The sequence below is a fragment of the Anser brachyrhynchus genome, assembly GCF_964034855.1.
Source record: "Anser brachyrhynchus genome assembly, chromosome: 17".
Classification (NCBI taxonomy): Eukaryota; Metazoa; Chordata; class Aves; order Anseriformes; family Anatidae; genus Anser; species Anser brachyrhynchus.
Genome location: NC_137710.1, coordinates 13,022,638 through 13,046,191, shown reverse-complemented (window position 1 = coordinate 13,046,191; position 23,554 = coordinate 13,022,638). Strand labels below are relative to the sequence as shown.

Below are 23,554 nucleotides of genomic sequence, written 5' to 3'. Positions count from 1 at the left end.
TGTTCAAGATACTACTGTTGGAGAAAGACCTGCTTCAAGGGCTAGCATTGAAGGCTTGGTGATTAAGCCAGTTTCTTTCAGTGAAACCTTTTTTACCTGTTGACTTAAAAGATGTATACGGGTTAAATAGCCTAAGTTATGGACTAAATGGATTAAATTTACCTTCTATGAAATAAAAAGTGAAAGCAAAATAATATTTTCTTTAAAAAAGGAATGTACTCTAGAATGGAATGTCAGTCACCTTTTCTGATACCCGTGGAGATACTTGTAGGTATGGTATTGTGGTCCGTCATATACAAGGCTGTAGAGAGAGAGAGGGAGAGAGAGACAGGATGAGGAAAACAAGCTCACACCCAAGTGTTCCTGTCCGACAGCCTCAGGTATGGAAGGTTCATCTGTCATGGTTTTAATCTGCAGAAATAAAATCACAGATGTATATCCTGACAAGCAGTGACCCCAAATTTGATGAAACTAATTCTAAAACCTTTTATAAAATTGTTTAAAATTCTCCTCTCCTAATAACTTTGGTCCGCATATGAGAACACAAGTGACTAATGCTACAGAAATACAGTACACAAATAAATACCTGATAGAAACAAATGCAGGACAGCAGCATCTTTTTTCTCCACACTTCACCTCTGCTTGGTAGTCCAAATACAAGGCATAGTTTCTTCTGCCCAAGTTATTCTCACAGCAAATAGTAAATGTAGCATTCTTTTTTTCTAAGCTATCAGTGTAACTAACTAAAAGAGCAAACACAATGAAGTTAACGAAGATGCAAGCGTTCATTTTTCTTCCATATTTGAGTGGAAGAAGAACAGCTTTGGGAAGATTGTCAGTTCAAGCAGATATTTTTTTCCAGGTATGGGAGAATTCTGTGAGGCTATGTAAACTTAGTGAGGCTATATAAACTTAAATTCAACACTGCTCTACTCTGTGCACACCCATGAAAAGCTATTCCGATTCATAGCCAGAGCCCAGTACCTCTAAGTTACTCTGTAGCATCAAACTCCACACCGAATCACCTCGGTTCAGGAGGCTGACGTTGCTGTTAGAGATACCTAAGGTGATTCTGCAACACCAGCCTAGAGAACCCAACTGAGGAAGTGATTAGACATCTTTGACTAAATTCACGAATGACTGAAGGATAGCTCATTAATAGCAAGACACAACTGGATCAAAGACTGAGTGATTAGTAAAAACAAAATTAATGTTATTGGAGGGGATGCAATAACATAAAGCAACAAATGTGCTTTTAAATGTTCTTTCAGAGCCAAGGTGAACGTCTCCTTTCCAGAGAAGCCCCCGAAGAACTGAAGCAGCAACCTCTTGCTCTCGGATACTTCGTATCAACTGCCAAAGCTGAGAATCTTCCACAGTGGTTCTGGTCATCCTGTCCTCAGGCACAAAACCAGTGTCCCCTCTTCCTGAAGGTCTGTCTTGGTAGCCTTTCACAGGGGAAAGGGAGAGAGAATTGTATTTAAACCATATAAATTTCCTTTGAAAATGTTGGGTTTGGGTGTTACTTCTCCTGACAGTACTGGGAATGGCAGAATTACAATTGTAGGTTTAAATTTGCTTAAGATAACTGGCTAATAGAACTTACTCTCCTCTATTTCTAAAGCCATTACCTGAAAATGGAATAGTTTCGCGGCTTCTAAGTACCGATTCATCAGAGCTGTATCCACTGTTAAGGAAATGTCCCAATTTTCATTTTTTAAATTTCAGTTAACCTAAGCCAGGAGAGACGCGTCTCCTATTCTGTCATAATCCAGTCATGATACAGAGATTAAAAGCTAGAAAGGGGAGTAGCACTTCCATATAGAGCCCTTGCTATCCATTTCCCTAGTTGTAAAAGGTGCATGGTATAGTCTTCATTGTCAGTGTACCTGATACCTGCCGATCCAGAAGATGGCTATTTCTTGCGAGAGGTATTGGTATCATTCTTGCAAGAGCAGAATTGCTTCAACTAGAGATTCACCAACCTCTGTAGAGTGACATGCAGCTTCTTATTGCAGTGATGCCAACTAACGAGGATGGAAAAGGAAGGTGAAAAATCAGCCTTGAGTAGTGTCATGTAAATACTCGAGCAAGCAAGATAAAAACTAATTAAGACAGTTGCACTTTCTTTATGCATTCCCATGTTAATTAACAAATGCTAAACATTTTTGCAAGTCTCCTAGCTAAACTCTCTCATCCATGTCTATCAGGCAATTATCAGAGTAAAGGTGTTTGATATTTCTCAGTTCTTTCCTCATGCAAAAAAGCCGTTTTAGGACTGATGATTTAAGAATGTCCCTTGCAGTCGGCAAGGCAGGCTTTATATTCAGTATAGCATCTTCAACAGCAAAGTACTAAAGTACCCAGATATGTGAGATCACCTGCCTAATTCTTTACACCCTCTACGTTTTCATGGATAGATTTCCCAGAAGCATGTGCTTTGATCTAAACCTGTGGAATGGAGATCTCAAAATAATGTGAAAAGTAAGACACCATATTTTTGGAGCTAGCAGTAAGTTTTATCCTAATCTTAGAACTACCTTTTTTCGTGAATGAATAATATGAAGACTCCAGTTCCAGCATTAAAAACGCTGTCAGAAGAGCTCCAGGCAACCTCATGAATTCCTTCCATAAGCTTATACTAGAGTTGTTCTAGAGAGGAGCCACCACCCTTCCCCCTACTCCCCCTCAGCTTAACACAATTGCTCTCTCAGATCTAGGCTGAATTAAATGTTTAATTTGACTTGGAACATACCGTTTTGGTTTGGACAATTTTTAATAAAAGCAAGGGGCTGAATTCATGCAGTAACTTGTACACTGTTCAGAGAGCAGGTGGTGCTGCCTCCTTTATGCTGCACAGCGCAATTAGGAAACTTGTATGGCATGTGAGACGTACAGATTCGAGTCATCTCTGTCTGATTTGGATTAAGTATTTTTGAGTTGAAGTATTTCACCTCTACGGTGCATGCCATAACTGGAGGAGTCTAAATTAGAGGTTTTGCCTCAGCAGGCTGTGTGGCCTATTAGGCTATCCACTTGAAAGGCTTATATGGTCGGCTCTACCCCTGGCACATCATCAATATGAAATCCCTTTCCTGCTCCTGCATAAAGTTATGCTGCACAAAACTCACTCCAGAAAGATGAGAGCTGTTCAGAAAGCATGGAACAGGACAAAGGCTGCACTAAGTGTTCTGGTTGGACATGTCACTCTGATGGATCTGGTACTCTGCGGTGGGTCTCCTACAGGGAAAGTCTGAGGAATTAGAATGCTGTGTTTCGTTTGGTATTTTACTAACAGTGACATATGCCAAGCACTTCTTCCCTGACTAAAACTAAGAATAGAATTCAGCGTGCTTTTTAAAGATCCTTGATTCCTGTCAAAAAGAAAACATTTTTATTCAAAGATTTAATCATAATAGAACTTCAAAATACGCTTGTTTATGGTGGGTTCAATACAGAATCGCTAACTTTCCATCAGAGACAATTCAGAATATATTTGTTCACTGTGAATCTTCATAAATACTTGCTATATGAAGAGTTACATTGTTTGTGTTTTTTTCATTTCACAGGCCTCATTGCATCATCATATCTCGGTAGCACAGACAGATGAGCTACTACCTGCCAGAAATTCTCAGCGAGTTCCTCACCCCCTTGACTCTAAAACTACATCAGATGTCTTGAGGTAATGTCTTTTAGGTTTTGTAGTGCTTCCATAAGGTTATGGGAACTGGAATGAAATTTCAGAGGGACCTTTTATTGGGCGTATCAACAGTTTACACCTCTGTTATGCCCTACACGTAAACAAAACAAAACGAAAAATATATATAGCTCCTGTGACTACAACCGAAGAGTAGGACTTTGAGAGTTACTTCATCAATTTTCCATACTACTCTGCAAAGCTATGACAAGCGATGACTTGTGCCTTATAAAGTGGACTCCTTGGTTTGCCTCCCAAAGATCATTCGGTTTAGCTGGCGGTCTAATCTGGCCTGTGTAAATAATTATTTTTACTCACCAAACCAAACGGAATTATCAAAGGAAATAGAGGTACTCTGCTGATACCCACTATCTTAGGAGTTGGGGTATAAAGGGAACACTTCCCGGATCGATAGAGTTGTGTATCTATCCTGTTGTAGAAGATAACTAGAGGACTGGTTGCCTCTATGCCACCTGTTGGAGACTGAAAATAGATCTGTTTTATGGCATAGCATGCAGGGTGGAACACACCAGTGCACAAACATGTAAATTTCTACCAAGTAGAGAGTATTGGCAGGAAACATGAAAAACAATCTACTTAACTCAAATTGGTGGTTATGTACCATTCGAGAACTGAATGTGTCCTCTTAGAGAGAGGACTGAGCTATTGCATCTTCATTTTGAGTAAAAGGATGATGCTCTTGGAGATGCACAGGGAAAGAAGGAGACAAAACAGACACACATTAGAACATAGGAAATTCTAATCAGACATAAAGAAAAATATTTTTTTACAAAAATTGTGATCAAATATCAGAACGTTTCCCAGAGAAGCTGTGGAACCTCCATCCTGAGAGGTGTTCAAGATTCAAGGTTTTTAATACAGTAGCGGATTAAACTTGTAGAGGTTCCTTCTAATGTAAATTAATCTATGATTCTGTAATTTCTACTGTGTAATGGGGAAGGGCCTGGATTCAAACAGCATGGGCCTAGTTCAAGTAAACTAAAAACAAAAATTACCCCCCTCGCCCTAAGGCACACACTCTTTGCTCAGTTTCCTACTTTGCCGATACCACCAGCATCAATAGTCAGGCAGTCCTCACCACATCGCACCACCAGAACAAATCAGAGAGAAGTTTAAGTAAATCTTTTAGAAAAAATGAACAGTAAAATTCCAGTTTCATTTTCTCTGCATTTCTCTTCCACAGGTTTGTTTTGGAGCAGTATAATGCACTGTCCTGGCTTACGTGTAACCCTGCCACTCAGGATCGCAGCTCCTGCCTTCCTGTCCACTTTGTGGTGCTCACCCAGTTGTACAATGCCATCATGAATATACTCTAATAGATAGAAAAGCACTTGTTCTTCTGGCTTATTCTCCCCTCAACCTGAGAAATGTGCCACAGTCTGCAAAGATCACAATTTTGCTTCTCTTCAGACCAGTCCTGTGCTGTGCTTCTGTTCCTCCAAAAGCACATGTGAATTCTGCAGTGTTGAAAAGTAAAACACCCATTAACATCTCTGGCAGCTTCAGTCCAAATTTTGGGAACATCCGAGAACAGTGAACACAGAGTAACCTCAAGCCAGTGTTAGTTTGGTGGCCCAGTAACTACTGGTCAGTCTGATTTTTTTTAATATTATTTTATTTTTTTAAGGAAGACTACAGTATCTTTTTGGATTAAGAACTCTGCTAAACAACCATAAGCAGTTTCAGCCCTGCAAGTAAATACACCTTGTAGTGACCAGTTTGGGTTGTCCAAAAGCTATTTGTTGTTTGATCATCATAAACTGGGACTTGGCAGGAAAAAACCAAACACGCAGTTGTGGTCTCGTATAAATATTGCAGTTTTCTGTCTACCTGGAGTTCCTGTCAGAGTGGATTGGGATGAATGCATGCATTTGTTACCTGTCCATGTAGATATGAATGGTCTGGAGATATTTTATTTATTTTTAGGTTTGGGGAGGGGAGGGATTAAATTATAAAGGACCAGGAACAGTTGAATATCTTGAAAATCCAGCTCCGTTCCACTCACTGTAGGGTTATTTATCTACATACCTCTCACTCTTCTGACCTAGAAATCAAAAATGAAGCTAATAACAATCAAAAGTCCAAGTTGGGAAGGGGAGCATATCCTGGTGAGGATGTGCCTGTATTTTAAGGAATTCTCACCTGCATTTAGCCTGGTTAAAGCAAGAAAAGGCCAGTGTTTAATGAAGGATAACACTACCTAGTGGAAGAAGAGTAACCGAGAGGTAGGGAGGAAAAATACTTTAAAGCCCAATGTAAGGGCAAATGGAAAGTGGTAAATTAATCTATTGTAGAGCTATGATTGAAATATATTTCCAATAAATTTAGTGATACTAGAAAACTATTTACTGAAACCCAAGTCGCCCTTTAATTCTGGGCAGACTCGTCCATGTACATATCCAAAAATATGGTTTTTGTTTACACTAAATCAGTTACAAATCTGGTGTATTTTTTCTGACTATAGGAATATTATTTCAAAGAAATAATTTTTAAAAATTATATCATTAAATTAGTACTTGAAGTAATACCACTGTGGTGGAAAAGTTACTTTGTTTAGTAAAATGATTGCCATTTCAAAGGTTAATGGCTAATTGAAGTATTTTTATGACTCCTTCATTCCAGGCTTCAAGGGGTTTATATTTAAACTCCATTTTCTAATGTTTGTTGTTGCACTGTGCAGCAGGCATGGACTGCCTTATATGAGGGGTCGGGCACTTTGATCAGGCTGTGTGACCTAGTTATCTATCTGTGGAGAAAAACCTACAAATTTTAAAGTTCTTCCAAAAGACTTTCATGTTCTGGTTAAAAAAAATGAAAATTCTATGATTTTAAAAAGTATTTTTCTTGAGATAATGTAACATTTAAAACAAATTATATAAAAATAAGAATTGCTTGTGTAATGAGAAGGTGAAGTCAGAGAAGTAACCTGTAAATGGATTATCTCATTCTCTGCACCAAACCTCCCATGTGGGTATCTTCTTTGCAATGTATAGGTTAAAAAAAAAAAAAATCTGATATCAAACCATTTGTATCTAATGTGTACAGTGTAAAATTGACTTTAAAAATATTGCAGTACTATTTTTTCTTAATCAGAAAAGAAAATTCTCAAGGCCTTTTGAAGAGCATAAAAAAATGAAGATTGTAAACTTGTATAAAAAATTTAACTTGGGGAGGAAAAATGTAAAGTAGACATTTGTAATCTTTTACCATTTGGGGGTTATTTGTTCCCAGGATCATCTGAACTTTGGATTATTATTTTGTTTGTTCTTTTTAAATGGGCCATTTTTATCCAGGGGCATTTCTTCCCCAGAAACCTGGTTCTAAGCAAAAATTAAAAATAAAAAAGGGCAGCAAGGAGTAGTTTTCATCTGGTGTCTTTTATTTAATTTTTTTAAGTTAAGAGAAGCTGGTGACATATTTATACGTTTTTGTGCAAAATAAATGAATGGCAATAGATTTTAAAGAAAAATCTTATGTACTTCAGTGTGAAAAGTTCTGTATAATATTTCCCTTAAATATGCATTATTTTACTTGTGAGTTTTTTACTGAATTAATCTGAAATGTACAAGCCCTGGCTTTCCTACAGAGTGAAGAAAGTTATTTTATTTTTTTTTTTATTTCTAACTTTGGAAATTCATGCCTAAATCGGAATTATTATTACAGTTGTTTGAGCTAAAGGGAGAGGGAGGGGGGTGGGGAATGTCCAGCATGCTTGTATGTATATTTCAGAACCTTTTTTAAATGTAAAAGCTGTACATTTCTGGGGAGTTCTGAATTTCTTTTTTTTTTCTCTGAGCATTTTGCAGTGAGCTTCTTTTATATATAGCCGACAATTTGAAAGAAAACAAAAAAAAAATGTGAAGTTCATTTTAAATCTACAGTATATCGCTGGTACAATACACTAAAAAAGACTTTGATAAAAAGAAACAATAATAATAAAGACCTCCATTTTAAATGTCATTCATATATACCTTGTGGATGAGAGCTATATACTTTTACACACTTTTTTAGATGAATAAATTATTGAATTACTGAAACTATTGGTGGAGTTTTATTCTTACAAGTATTTTCTTAACTCTTAAGTTTTAGCATTCCTAGTGAAGAAGGGCTTGCATTACAAGGTATAGATTCCATGTGATGTGAATGGAACTGAAATTCATTTTAAAGTTTCTTTAATATTTATTTACTTTAGAGCTACAGCTGCCTTCCATGAATTAACTTGGTGCCTGCTTGCCTTTTAGATTTGCTGCATGTTGATAAAGCTATGGCTTTGTCAGATGCCCTTTCACAGCACTAAGGCTTATTTTAATTTTAAAGTTCACAGTGCAACAGTACTTTTCTTTAAGATTGCTATCATGCAAAATAGAATAGTGATTCTATTTAGAATTACGCCTTTGGTAGAAGGAAATTGGTGCCACTACTGTTAATGTTGAGATGAAGAGATTTAAAATTCTGCCAAATGGGGTGGGTGGAAGCAACCCTGGGTAATCTGGTGACACAGCAGCAGTAGCTGCTTTGTGTTAGCAACATTAATCACAAGAGCTTCACCAATTACAGATGAAATTTCTCTGTATATACCAGGTAAGTCTGTAATGGGAGATTTTAATGGCACATCAAAGCCTTGAAGCTCCTTCCCCCTGTAGCAGGATTACAGATAAGATAACTGAAGTGCAGTCAGCCCCAGACGAGAGGAATACAAAACCAGACCTGCCACTTGAGGTTGCTCACAGAAGCTGTACAATCTCCATCCTGGAGGTGCTGAAGTCTCAGCTGGACATGTCCCTGAGCAATGTGATCTAATTATACCTGGGATTTGTTTGGATGGTTAGTCTTCAGCAGGTCCCTTCCAAACTAAGACATTCTGTACTTAGCAGGTTCTTTTCTAAACACAGAAGTGCAAAATTTGACAAACAACTAGACCCAAGCCCTTTCCCAGTGCTACACTTTAAGAAGTTTGTATATAAAATGTGAGGTCTATTTTGCATCATCTCCTGTAGGAACAGTTCTGGAAAAAAATAATCTTCAGATAACACATTTTTCTGTATTTAGATGACAAACTTTTGGCCTTGCTAATTGCTTTTTAAATATCATATCCTGTGCTTTACTCTTAAACAAGAGAAAAACAAAAGCAATCTGCAACCTGCCCCCTACTTTCTTGCCAGGTCTAACTACACCATCAATTAGCCTGTACAGCTGATGGGAGCTGTCTATTTACAGAAGCAATGAATGTCAAAATCAGATGAGCTAGTTTCTGCAGACCCAAAATGCTTTTAAAACCAGTCTTGTAGTTCTTGCAAAGCATACTTCAGCAACTCACTTTCTATGAAGACAAACTGAGCCCACATTCACAGCTCTTGTGACTGCACCAAGGAATTGCCACTCAGTTTCAGGGCTGTTTTAGTGACCAGTTGGGATTTCCTTGGTAGTTGCAGTTTCTAGCCTACATTAATTTTTGATGCATCTTACTTCTAAGTTTAAAGTCATATACAAAAATAGTCCCTCAGATTTCTAGTTGTTTTAATCTTTTACACTTAGAAATTTCTGTCTTTTAGTTCACTTTACTATTGGTAAATTCTTAGTAAATTACATTGAGTTCACGCGCATAGGTTCTTAGAGAAAGTTATACTTCCATTGTGAGTGCTGTAACCAGAGGGAGTTACTGCAGAGCAGTATTTTTGAAATGGAGCCTACTTAGTGGCTAATTCATTGGCTTTAGAAAAAAAAATAATCTACCAATCAAGTATGCTGTTCCCTGGGGACTGTAAGCAAGAATAGAATAAAAACATTAATCTCAGCTGATTTGTAACAATAATGTGATATTTCTAACAAATGGATATGTTACTGTGGTGATGGATTCTTTAATATCAATGCAGAAAAGCTTTCTAAAGATTAGGCTGAAATTAATTTTTTTCCCTAATTGCCATTTCTATTTTTAGCAAAATATCACGGCCACTTGAAAACAGTTTAAGCACATGTAGAAAGCATTGGAAGTCATGAAAGTAAACACGAGGTCTATGTTCAGTCTCTCACCATTTTTAGTGGAAATGGAAACAGCCCTGAGATCCCCAAACAGGAAGTCTTTGGTCTTTAGCAACAAAGCTGTATTTATAAAATTATGCTGCTTCCACTTCCCTATTTTGAAACTGAATCTCAACACTCTGACAAATGTTTACGTCGGCTTATTTTATGCTTAGCCGACTGTTTGCCTACCAGGTATCCCAGCAGCAGTCCCGTAAGGTTTTCCAGAGGATATATAAACCTCAGTGGTATTTTAACAAAATCTGAAATACTCCTCAAAACCATGGAACATGAAGACAGCCACTTCTCTGACAGGCTGGCTCTGGACGAACAGCGTGTCCCCGGCTGCCACCAACCTTACCGCATTACCTCCGGCCGGGGTTAGGAAACCCTTCGGTGCGCGCTGGCTCTCGCTGAGGTTCGAGGTGGGGACTCAGTAGCCAACTGGCATGCTGATCAAGTGATAAGAACATGGAATATAGCTTATGTAAGCGATAAAAATATGAATTATGCGTTAAATCTGTATAAGCATTACCCTTTGTTTTTTTGTTATTAGAACCCTTTCAAAATTATGACACCATTATAAAAGACAAAACTAAAAAAAATAAACATGAAACTGGTTAGCACCAAGGCCCCTTGTAGAAAGCAAGCAGGGAAACTTATATCCAGAACTTCCTACACAGTCTTTCAACAAGGACGATGTACCTTCTGTTACCCTGCAACGAGAACCAGGGGAGACTCCTACTAGCCTTTGCTTGCTTCAGAGTAAGCCCGTAACATCCAGAGACTGGTTTACACAGAGGGTTACCATTACTAGGCTCTAGCTTCTGCTGTTAACAACTTCTCCACCCACAAAAAAGTCTCCTTTCGCAGTTGTTATGGTACCCAGCCACCTCTTCCACCCTCACATCCCATGAACAGGCTTCTGTTCTATACACAGGCACCTTTTTCAGTTCAAGAGATGTTTCATTTCAGAAATGCCTGCTTCTGCAAGATAGTTGTCATCTACAAATCAATAACTTCTAAAGTCACAGAGAGTGATACTCATTTCAGGAGGCTCATTTTAAAAGACATGCCAGCAGCAGAAAACTGGGCCAACCCCCGTGACAACTACAGCACGCCTAGGCCCTTCACAAAGGAAATTTTTCTTACAAAGAAAATTAGATGTTTTTATCCTACCAGCCTAATACTCTCTTTGTTTTTATTTAAATATTATGCTAACAAGAAAACGTCAAACTAGTATAAATCCAGGAACAAACAACATTCTAAAATGCATCATTGCTCCCTCACATTTTTTGAGATTTTTCCTGCCAACAAATTCCAATATCCAGAGTCCCACTTAACAAATGACCACACACACCTGCACAAAAAGCTCACAGGTTCCTGCAATTCTATAAAATCTAATCCCACAGAGTTAGGGAAAAAAAATCACATATAGTTTTTAAACTTTGTAGTTGGGTTAATACTTCAAAAAGTCTCTCTCTAAGCCAACCATTTCTGTCAGTTGTCTGTGACTTCCTGCAGTGACAGCTGTGGAGTGTCGCATCAATCACACCTATTAGAGTCTCTGTGCAGGTGTTGTCTACAATATTATTAAGAAGTTGAAGTCATGTCCCTTTTCTTCCAGCAGGGGTCACGTTTTGACGGCAAATAAAACTCCAGATTCCTAATAGAACTGTCTCAAATAAATAAATAAATAAATAAACTGCACGCATACACAGAGCTCGATCATTAAAGGTCAACCACGCGCACAGGTGCAGGTTCATTGGTCAAAGTGCTCCACCCCTACTTGTAATCAGGTTCAGTGGTAATTTCATTAGTGCCTGGGGAAAAGACAAGTACAAGAGAAGCAGGTGATGGGGTGAGGTGCGTATGGCAGGGAAAGGGAGGCTGTTAATCCCAGCAGGGTAATGACCCATAGAAGTGCTAAAAGAAAGGTGCTGGGAGCAACTCTCCTAGCTGCTGGGTTAAGCAGCATTTTGGAGCTAAAAGTAATTGCCCTTGTATTTCTTTCCTGCTTCAAAAGCTGGGAGCGTGTGGGGAAGGCATTCTGCTGCAATGACACACGCTGGTGCACAACTGGATCGTCAAGCCATGGACGGGAGGCAGAAAAGAAACCTGAAGGGGAACACTGATTAGGCAGGGTCCAAGCCTGGTCTCAGGGTGACTTTAGACATAAATAACAGGGAGTCCAAGTGGAAAACAACACACACATTGTAGCAGGCCTGTCTCATCAAGACCCATGTCATGCTATAATGCAGAACAGTGACAGAGGCAGGATAGGCCACCCCTCCTCTGCTGCTGGCAGCAGAACTGGAGACTTTACCCCAACCACTCGCTCACCCTTCTGTTACCACTCTATGTTGTTGGCTTATTTTTGATGTCGGGGCTTCTTAGCTAGCAAAATGTTGCTTCCACTTGGAAGAATCAGTCTTCTAACATGCTCAAGTAACCATACATTATCATTTCCACGAGTGCAGTTTTGCATTGAAGTAGCAAAACCTTCATTCTCTAAATAAGTTTAACCAGAAGAAGAAAGAATGTAGAGGGAAAGAAAAAAAAAAGACAAATTAGGGAGAAGGTTGAATTAAAATGTTTCAACCGCTAACCTGAGAACACCTGTGTGTGGCAAGTGGCTCCATTCCACCAGCTGTGCGAGCTAGGCTCCATTTTCCCAGAACACCTCCACTTTTCTTTAGTTCTGAAAGCAATCTGAATCACTTGGTCTTCTGTCCACACAGGCACCACAAACCCTTAGTTATAGTCTACAGATTTTTGATCAGTGAGTAAGATTTAGGGTGACCTCTGTTACACTTGCAAGATTCTCATCTGTAGGGCCCTCCATGGCAACTACTTTCTCACCGCTTTTCACACTTGTTGATCTCTGTTCTTTCTAAATACCACAGCATAAAAACCAAGGCCCAGCTAAAGAATATGCACATCCCTTTGCTTTAAAATAAGAAAGGAAAAAAAGTTTCTAGCCAATGTGATTGCAAAGGATAACCTGAAAGCAAAATCTCAGTACAACTGCAAAACTCACGAGCTGTTTTTCTTGTTTCATATGGCTTGAAAACTCCGTGTTTCAGTGCACAAAAGCAGAGCTGCCAAGCTGACAGGTTACCAAGCTGCATCTTGTTCACTGCAGTCACCAGGCCACACGTCCACCTTCCTCTTGTGGTTCTACATCCCCTCCTGCAGTCCAACCTAGATCTCTACCCACTCCTGCCTCTCCCCTTTGCTTTGACATCTAGCAGATAGGAGGGGAGTGTTGTGCTGTTTCCTAGGCATCACCACCAAACCAGCCACCAGGGCAAGCACAAGGCAGCCCACAGCACCGACAGAGGTGAGGGGCACTGGCACATAGCATTAATGCCTAATCCCAGTATGCCTGAGGCCAAGCAGTTGTGGAATGGAGCTGCCGTTCCAAGTTTCTGTGCAAATATGATCCACCATTTCAGCCTCCTGAACAATGTGTTTCCAGCTATTAAGTCCACGGTTATACAGAAGAACTGCTCCAGATTTAATAAGCAAGACATGCTAAAAGGATTGGGCAGATAGGAAAGATCAAAACCCTAATTCTAAAACTGCCGTAACAGATGGATGATACTGGGCAAACTGTTGGCTTTGTTATGCTTTGTTTGTGTAGCATTCATAATGATATTGATGCAGCTGTCTGGATCACAGATTCATTAGAAGTGAGAGACTCTTGGACAGAAGAATGTGGAGAATTAGTCTGCAAACTTCAGTCATTATAGTACGTTGATATAAAATTATTCAGGTCAGTGAGAACTAAAACTTCCAGCAAAGACTTACAAAAAGATCCCAGAATGTTGAGCAAGGGGTAAATACAATGGCAGAAGTGATTCAGTTTCAGAAAATGCATGGTAAGATACAAAAAGTTAAAAACAAAACACATGGATGTAGAATCGGCTCTAAGCTAGGACACAACCTGAAGATATAACGTAAATTAGGATGCAATATGCGAAAGGTCCCAAAGTCACTGCAGGTATTTCCATGGGAGGGGAAGTAGCACAATGCCTTTGGAAAACCACATGGACTGTCACGACTTTAACGGTGGGGAAGAGAGCATAAAAGAAAGCTCAGTCCAACCCCAGCACACACACACTGCTTCCCTGTGCCTTTAGCTCTGCACACGCCTGTAGCCATCCAGTGCAGAAAGAACACAGTAGAACTACAAAGATAGATAGGCAAAAACAATAACAAATATGACCAAAACCAAGGAATGCCCATAAAAAAAAAAAAAGAAAGACTAAACACACTGGGGTCCTTTGCTTCACCAAGAAAAAAAAAAAAAGAGAGAGAGAGCTGTCTGAAGTTAAGGAAAGCCCAACAGGGCAAGGATTGTTCTCACAACATGAGCCCTAGAAACATCCTGTAAAACCTGCACAAGCCAGGACAGCTGAGCGCTAGGGATGAGCCCCACTGAGGATAAATCTGCCTCCTAAACTGGCTTTCTCCCGTCTCCTGAAACAAAGCCAAGACAATCAGCCCCAGAACGACCACAGCACACCCAACAGCCACAGAGCCCACCAGCTCCACTCCCTTCTGCTTGCAGGGTGGCATCAAGCCCTGGGAAACTGCCTGCAGGGCAGGGGAAACCACTCTTATACCCCTTGACACACAGAGCTGACCTGAAGAGACATGCGTCCTGAAGCTCCCAGGGCCCTGCGGAGGAGGCAGGGGGGATACCTCGGGGGGGCTCCATCTGCATCCTGTCCCTCAGCTCTGCCTGCGGCCGTCGGGGTGAGAGGCGCAGGCGTTGGCGGAGCCGAGCGGGGCGCAGCCCGGTTCCATGCGGCTCCTCCACGGCGCAGGGCAGCGTGCCAGGTGGGAACCTCGGCCGCTCCCGTGGTGAGGGCTTTCCTGCCAAAAATGGTTTCATTCTGGGCCCTGATTCAAGCTGGAGTCTGGTAAAATCCAGAGAGCCACTGCTGCCTTTGTGGGGTGCTATCAGGCAGGTATCCGCCTTCACTTCCCTCTTTCAGGTGTGTCGGTAACTCCCCTGGCTGTGCTGCAGGTAGAGGTCCCTATTTTACATCAGGTTTTGATTAAGAACCGAGCTCTCCCCATTCCCAACCCAGCATGTCTAAGAAGCTTGGCTGAAATTGTAGCATCATTAACACCCCATCAATCCTGTGTGAAACATGCCCGTAGGCCAGCAGTGGGGAGGTGTCCATCTGGAATCCAGCCCTGGCATGGATCAACGTCATACGAGAGCTTGTACCCGGCCATTCAGGAGGATCTGCTGTGGGGAGAGGAGCCGGGGGAAGTAGCGAGCACCAGAAAACGCCGGTCAGAGCCTGACTGTCCATGACCGTTGCACCGGCTGGTGGAGGAACTCGGAGCAGAATACCCCATTGCATTGGGAGCTTGCTCATCTTTGACCAGAACAAAGCAGGTGACCCCTCAGTGCACTGCGTGATGAAACAAAGCTGAAACTTCCAGCAGCGAACAAACATCAGCTGAAGAAGAAAAATATGAATTCTTGCTACTAATCTGAGCAGGAAGCAGACTGGGCATTCAGCAGCTGGCCAAACTACAGGCAAAAGCAGTACAGACCTGGGACAGGGAAGGAAGAACTTCAATAGGTCTGACATGTTCTTCCCATACCTTGTGGAAGTGAATCAGAGAACGGTAAAATCCAGGACATTTTTCTCTTAGCCCCAAGCTCTGATAGATAAAAATGCAGGCCACGAATGTATTACATTCATAGTGTACCTGCAGTGCATTGAGGGCCTACACAAAAGTGAATGGCCATGCTTATCCAGCTGGGAACATCAGAACTGCTGGGCATTATTTTCTTTATCAGCCTGGACTAAATTTTGAACAGCTCCAAAAGGAGATGTGGGGATGCCAGTGACCAGGTCAGCACAGAAGGAAGGGACTTCCTTTCAAGATAGTGCCTCATTGGCTCCTACACATCAAGTTGAACAAAGTTTACCTACTTCAGAGCGGTGAAGGACCGATGTGCTTGAAAGCTCTACGATTGGAATTACTCATACGCTTCCTGACTTCAAAACTGCATATTAATCAGAAGCGTGGGGGGAGGAGAGGGGGCTGGTTAATGCCAGCCTCATGCCTCACCTCCCCTCAAGGCCCAGGGATGCAGGCGTGGCATCTCTGGTCCAAAAGAAGCCCTTGCAGTTGTCTCTCATGCTTGTCTCTCAACAAATGGCCTCATTTTCCCAGAGATTTTCATTCTGGCAGCACTTGGCCCTCAACACATATCAACTGATACATAGTGCTTGTTGGGACACATTTGGACCAGTTCTGATTCTCTGCCCCTTTCTTCTCTCCCCTGCTTTCCAAATAGCTATCCAGGCCTGTTTACTTTGGCAACGCCTGCAAGAGAAAAAAAAAAAAAAGTCTCAATGAAAAGGAAAAATCCATTAGGAAAAGCCAGTTGAGTGCTAAAAGGCCCCTAATCAGTGGAAAGTTTAAAAAGCACCGCTCCAAGAGAGGCTGCGGTGCCTTTCCAACACCTTCACAGCAATGTGTGAGGCTATGACATGTCAAAGTGAAGCCCCAAACACAGGCGCCGAGCCAGAAGGACTGGCTTCATTAGGGCTGAGGAGAGCATTCATGTCCGGGAGGGTGCTGGGGAGGGACTTACTCATGTAAAAAAAATTGCATCAAAGCAAATAACTGCAATCAAATTCAGAAGACTTCTTCTGACTGGTTACAGTGCACAGCCTTGGCTGTTCTTCCCAGTCAAATGTGAAATGACGGAGGCAGGCAAGAATTACAGGCTGCACCTTGACTGAAGCAGGAACTCAAATTGGAAGCACTAATGCAGGCCAAAGGAAGGGGATCTCTGCAAAGCCAGCTGGGGCAGAAAGGCAGGGCTAGAAGAGGATACGGTGTTGTGAAGAGAGAAACGTCAAAACTGTTTTCTTTGATGTCTGAAGAAATAAATTCAGCCAATAGCTGGAAAAAATAGGAAATATAATTCAGGCTAAATTGGAGATGCCTAAGAAACACCTCCAGCTATTGATTCCAAAACAAGAAAACTTTTTCCTCGAGCTATACAAGGTATCTGGTGCTCCAGTTTCTAGGTAAAGTTATTTGGTTTGGCTTGCAGAACCCTCTCTATTTCAGACCACCATTTTTCCAGTCCATCATCTAACCTTTCACAAATTCACCACATTACAGATTTCAAAGCATCGCACAGAAGTTAGTGAACTGGTCCTTTCAGTTTCCCCCTGAAGGAGAAAAATGCATGTTTTTCTTTCAGGGAGCAATCAAAATATCTATAATGATTCTGCTGCTTTATAAACTGTTTTGTTTGTTGGTTTTTTTTTTTTTAATCTTGATATGTCCACCACATTGTCATAGAAACTATCAGAATTAGGCTCAGTCCCATCTCCTTCATCTGTATTCTTAACTCAGACGCACGTTTAGCTTACAGAAAGTATCAGGCTACACCATAAAGCATGTGTATGTTGCAGTCCTGAGGTGAGCTTACAGCTCAGGAAGATGTTCTCAAGACAACTGTATGTTGCCAGCTGAGCCGTTTGTGTGCCCTCTACAAACTTGTCTTCAACTCCAGGTAACACCGCTACGTAGCCTAAATCACTGCCACGACGTCTTTCAGAACCTGTGCTATCTAGCTGCAGATCACTCCGTATAACTACACGATATCCAGACATGGACAGCAGTACAGACCAGCCCTTATCCACGTGCCAAAATAAGCACAGAGGTTCAGATTGCTGCAGGTGGAATATACTGTTGGAAGTTGCTTTGATTATTGAAACCAAAACCTTTAATTTTCCATGGAAGAAAAAAAAGGATTGGGTGAAGGGCTTGGACTGGTGGCACGGTATGCTATTACGTGTGATCTCTTCTGCTACTTGAGGTGGAGAATGGGAAATCAAATTCGACTATTTGAGACAGGCAAAAAGGAGACACCATGGAGGACGTTGTGGCACAACTCTTGGAGCTGTTCTTTATCATTCACAGATGTCGGGCTACATATAAGCCACTCAAGAGGTAGAAGTCCCATTTTATAAGAAGTATTCAAAGTCAGGAGTTGTTCTGAATGGTAACAAACTGTATCCTCCTCTGACCTATCTGGAAGCTCTCAACAAAGGGAACTTCAAAGTCGTATACGTTGTTTTGGGATATTTAAAATGTCTTATTCAATGTAAACTTCAAAAAAATATTTGTTTATACAGAAAAGGAAAAAGTGTAATCGCTGCATTTTTTGTGCTCTTAGAAGTCTTCACGTAACTGGGAAAGCCATGGAATTTCAAAAAAGTATCTAACACATTACAACATCACCAAACCCTAGTTAAGATCCATACAGCTTAGGCTGATTCAAGTGCAAAAAGCACGGCAAGAACTGAGTTTTCTTTCTAATAATTAGAAAAACAAACAGATACGGAAGAATAAAAACCAGCTATGCCCTGAAACTTTTTATCATCTACAACAGTCAGCTGTAGAGAGAGCCATTATCCTCAGCTGGGCAGAATGAGCAAGTGGAGATGGAATGCCTTTGAACTCAGAGATTACATTTTTTGGAACCGCCTCCCCCCAGCAAAAAAATAATAATAAAAAAATCTGGAAATATCTAGCATGTCATCTGGACTTTCCCAAAAAATACTGTATTGGTGACAATGTGTAGAGGTGTTCCTAGAGTAAAACATCCCAATCTAGACAAGGCTCAACCCACTTCAGTTATCTACTTGTTAGAGAACTTGATTCATTCAGCATTTCCACCTGTCTCTGCTGTCAGCTGACCCTAAATTACTCTCTGGCCCTCTTGCTGACCAATCCCATCTACCCTTTCAGGTACACACACATACATATATATACATATATGCCCATAGGTGCATCCTTATATATTTATCAGCTGTACAGGCATTGTAAGGGGTCTTCTTGTTTAGGCTGTTTTTGTTTGTTTGTTTGTTTTTTGAGGTTTCATTTGTTTGTTTTTTGAGGTTTCTTTTGTTTTAAATGGTGTTTGGCATTTACAAGTAGTCCTTGTTTGAGGAACTATTACTGACCTCTGGAATTAGTACTCAGCTGAAGCAGCCTACAAGGTAAGAATAATTATCAAGTGCTGATAAACTTTTCATATATTTGTTGTTATACTGGTGTTTCTTCTATTCTACATAGCAAAGTGTTACTTGTGGGCTTTGTGCCAGGGAAAGATGCATCAGGCTTGCTCTCTCACAGGGCGCTAGCTGTACAAGGACTGTAAAATTAGATCAGGTTGCTAATAGCTTGTCGTTTCCTGGTTATGAGCCTGTTTTAGGTTTGGGCCACTGTTGCATCCTTCTTAGCCTCCCTGGGTTTATTCTTCTATGTAAAATCAAATGTTTGCAGGGCAAGTCTTGGGCTCGTGGGGACTCTTAAAAATAATCTTTGGAATACGTGGAAGTAAACAGATTGTTCCTGTGCCCTCCAAATGGTTTTGCATATAAAACTATTTTTAAAAGTACTTAATAATCTCCTGGATTGACAGATATAATTGTTTATGAAACCTCTCCCTGAATTCTGATGGAGGAATCAAGAAAGTAACCAAAGCTAAAGCACCATATACCATGCTCTACAAAGTAATGTGATTTGATGAGTGGTTTCTTGTCTAGACCTTTGCATAAGAAACATCTTGCTTATCTTTACACATGCTCATTCCCTGCTCTTTCTGTTTCTCTCTGTTAACTGTGAATCCCTGTGTCTTCCATTTATCTGCCATAAACGCATTGCTTCCCTTCCTTCCCCAAGCTGACAAGCCTTCTGTTTGCTAGCTGCCTATCCTTGTACTTCAACACTACTATTTAAGAGGTTTTTCAGATGTTCTGTCTGAGTTCGACTGTTGTTCCTACGTGCTTGTCCAAAGTACAAAAGGAAAGGTTGCAGGAACAGCTGGGAGAATGGCAGAGCATGTCACAGTTCAGGGAGTTGTCCTCCTCACATCTGCAAGCTTTCTGCTGTTCCATCTCAGGTGGGAAACAAGGGCTACCCAAAGAGGAGCATTTGGAGCTATCAGCTGGTGAAGATTTTACCTTTTGTTGTCTGTTTTTGCCTTTTGTTGTCTGTTTCTAGGACATACATTTGCTCTAGTTGGGTTGCAGTCATTTGACTGAATATGTAGGTTAGGTTTGAATTTGGCTGTAGGAGCGGTCACACTTCAAGATGTGGTGATTTTCTTTCTTGATAGCAGGCTGTGGTAGCTGCTTCTAATCTTCCAGAAGGAACTCGAAAATTTTTTGGGGAAAAAGTCAGCATGGACACGTTAAGAATGAGAAATGTCTTGGATCACACCATGGGCATCTAAACGGCAAACATTTGTCAGTCCTTTATAACACCTTCCAGTCAGGGTCCCGAAAGCAATCTGAAATCAGGGAATGATGGTCATGGGCTTTGGTTCCAAAACAGCAATTATCTTAACTTCTCAGTGAGAAACTGATGCATACAAAATGGAACCGCCTTGTTAAGAGCGTCCCAGGAAGTCTGAAAAGCCTATTTAACTGTGGTGACCAACCATAAATTCCATGACAAGAAGACTTCTGTCCTACCTGACATCTTTTATAATCCTCCCTTGCTGCTTTAGTCCTTGCTCCTACCAACTGCAGGCTCTCCAATTACCAGAAACCTGCAAACCACTGAGTCTGAAATGCTTTATAGACTTAGAACCATATAAAGGGGTGTATGAAAGGAGCTAAATGGTTCTTAGAACTATTTCTTACGGTACTCAGTAGAACTGAATGGGGCTAAGTGTGTGTGGTGGGGGGGGGGGAGGGAGAGAGGCTAGAAAGGTGTTCTATTTTCTTTTCCTAATTTTTAATTTTTCATCTTGAAGTTTCACTGTCAAACTTCTGTGTCTCTGACCAGGACCAAGGTTTTGTTCTCTCTCACCAGCTGGGAGTAGATAGTTATAGTCAGAGAACCACAGTCCCTGCAGCAAGATCTCCTAGCCAAGTTCAGATGAGAATCTGTCACTTTGCAGCAGCGGGAGTCTGGCAGATTGAACAATCTGTGGCTTGTGTATGTCTTGGGAAGACTGAGGGTCATAAAAGCTTATTCTAAATGGGCACTTTACCGACAGCGCTCACCTTTAATGGCCTTTTTGTGAAGTTGCAGCTTTGCTTTTAGGCCCTTTTTGCAATTCATCACTTAATCCATACACGCTACCTTGGCCAAGAGTTGGACAATGGGGACCACTGTGTCTGGCTTTCTTATGGAGCAGCCAGAGTGGCTTTTAACTAAAACAATGTATCTGAAGGAAAAAAATGTAATCACCTTGAATTCCCAACTGTTTCAAGTTAAGGCAGCTTTGCAGACATTGGTGTGTGCAATCAATGAAATCAAACCTGAAGCCATAAGTATGGCAGAAAGGAGTAAGAATGTATGCGTCTCTGCATGCATAAAATATGGAGGGAAAATGTACAGGGAAAAAAGGAAATGACTATACATGTAACCAGGTCTGTAAAAAGGCCTCTTTTCTATGATATGAAATCTCTCTTTATTGAATGTGAGGGTATATTAGATTGGCAAGGAAATTCTGTTACAGTCCTGAAATTTGCTGGTGGCCCTTCTAAAGGGCCTCTCAAAAATCATGCATCTGTTGGGACACATCAATCCTATAATCCATTTGTCAGTTCCTTTTAGGAATTGGAGGTTAAGAGAGGGTAAAACTGATTCCCTACCTGTTGCCAGGTCTTCTAATGCTGCTGCACAAAGGATAAGTGGTTTGCCCAAGAACATGTAAGCTCAGTATGCCTTGGCCAAAAAATGAACGGTCCAAACCCTGCTGAGACATCAGACAATCTTCCTTAATTCTGTTATTAAAACAGTCTTGGATACAAATGGAGCAGATGTATGCACAACCTTATCTTGGAGGAAGGGGAAGAACTCCTCCAGGCGCTGAGGAAATATGTAACTTGCCTTCTGGCACTACTGGCAGTCTTGACAGAAGCCCTATGTATAGGAGCAGGTGTTTCACTGAAACCTCCTGTAACCTTGCATGTGCACCCTCTTTCCAGGATGCTCGCTACTGTAGGGGTAAGGAGACCTGGCAAAGGGCTAGATTGAGCTGCAGTAGTCAGAGGACTTCTGTGATGGAGAATGAATATCCACATTATCACCTTTTTTTGCTAAGGAAGCCTAGTAATTTGCTATTCCCTAGTGGATCACCGAAACTTAAAACCACCTCTGACAAAGGTAATTTTCTTTTCCATAAAACTTGAGCTTAGATTCATAATCAGAATTAAGATTTTTTTTTTGTCAAAATGAGATGGCATTTTTGGCATAGGTTCCAGCTAAGCTACTGTGGAAAGCTACACATCTCTGGAGGCTTCTGGGAGCAATTCAAAAGACAGAAGTCCTTAGAAGGAAATAGGCAACACTACACCCTTCTGTGGAATTTCTGACCTTAATTTGCCTCTAGGTACCTAAAGAAAAACCACAAATCTGGCAACTAAATAAGTGGGTGGCCAGTCCAATGTTTCATAGTGGCAACCAATGACCTCAGTTAATTTTCCCTCAACAGCTGATTCTTCTCTACACCTGGTCATTCCACCTATGTCCTGATTGTATTGGGCTTACAGTTTTCCAAATAATCTTCCACAGAGGGAAATAGAACACCCCGACAAATTAACTTAAATGCGTAACAGAAGTGAAAGCAGCAAAGAATTTGGCTACAGTGACGTTTGCCTGCTGAGAGTGAAGCTTCAATGACTGTATGCAGTAGGCCTGTTGAAGCACTAGCTCCATTTGCTTTTTGTCTCTTAGACCCCCACCTGCCTGCCATTTAGCTGCCTCTGAAGGCCAGCCAAGGGACATCAGATCAAATAATAAAAGCCACACTGAAGCAGTGTTTCAGCTGAAACAGTATGAGTGGAGGCGAGATGGGGATTGGAAAAGGCTCCCTATAAAAGAGCCCACACATACATGCGAGAAGGTCATTAACTTGTGCTTTGTGCTATCTCTGCAGTCTCCTCTCCCTCTCTCTCAATTATTACATCAGAAGGAAATGAGAGAGCACTTTGCCAAATACTAATGGACTTGATGTTTTCATAATCTCAAGTGCACAACAATCGGAGCTGTTTATTTTCCAAAGAAGATGGGAACCAGGGGAGGAGGCTGAAGACTGCGAAGAGGTTCCAGAAAGCTCGAGCCAGTTCTATATTCATCTCTTGCTCCATCTTTAGCTGCCAGGCTGATATTTATCTGAATCATTCACTAGATGAGGCCTTGTGCTTCCTGAGGAATGTGTCAAAAGCCTGTAGAATTGCAAAGAGGCCTCAGAGAAGCTGTTACGTTCTGTTGAGTTGTTATGTGCTGTTCTGTTGAGGGGCTCGGGGCGGGGGGGGTCAGAGTGGGGAACATTATAGAGAAGAGCTGAGACTGAAAAGCAAGCATATAGGAATACTTCTGCAATTACAGGTCTAACATTCATTTCAGGGATGGGGTGTAAATAGTGTAGCGAGACACTGTCCTGTAGCCAGTGTTCTTGTGCTGCTCACAATACAGCAGCTGACAGCAGTTGTCTGCATCTACAAATTACTTCAGGATCCCAGTTAAATTAAGAAGATCAAGTGTGCTTTTGTGTCTGCCTGTCATGGTACTGTTGCATGTTTGTCTCTGGAGTAGTAAGAACTGTCCCTGGGTGAAACGTGGTGCTGAGGAGACCTGAGAGGATATGACTGAGCTTGCAGGAGCTGCCTCCAGTAGCACGAAGAGGTCAGTTGTTTCCTGTTGTCAGCATCCAGCTTCAACAACCTGCACGTTGAAGCCTGCATGAAATCGAGTTCTGCTTCCAAGGGCAACATGGCAGGATACTTGTGCACCAGT

At 41.2% G+C, this 23,554-nt stretch overlaps 1 protein-coding gene and 1 long non-coding RNA gene across 5 annotated transcripts in view; one reads left to right on the top strand and one right to left on the bottom strand.

Annotated features, from left to right (window-relative positions):
- The window catches only part of MED13L (mediator complex subunit 13L), a 190,340-nt gene extending 182,585 nt beyond the window's left edge, over positions 1-7,755 (top strand). For all 4 annotated transcript variants that reach the window (XM_080559578.1, XM_080559575.1, XM_080559576.1 and 1 more), the window contains 3 exons: positions 1,272-1,433; positions 3,570-3,682; positions 4,902-7,755. In XM_080559578.1, coding sequence (XP_080415704.1) covers positions 1,272-1,433; positions 3,570-3,682; positions 4,902-5,034 — 408 coding nt within the window. In that variant the 3' untranslated portion in view covers positions 5,035-7,755. The remainder of the gene's footprint in view (positions 1-1,271; positions 1,434-3,569; positions 3,683-4,901) is intronic.
- LOC308179441 overlaps positions 1,310-23,554 on the bottom strand; it is a 74,340-nt gene continuing 52,095 nt past the window's right edge. The window contains exons 5-7 of the long non-coding RNA XR_013940371.1: positions 10,098-10,188; positions 1,890-2,027; positions 1,310-1,448 (exon numbers count right to left, since the gene is read on the bottom strand). This is a non-coding gene — a long non-coding RNA (uncharacterized lncRNA). The remainder of the gene's footprint in view (positions 1,449-1,889; positions 2,028-10,097; positions 10,189-23,554) is intronic.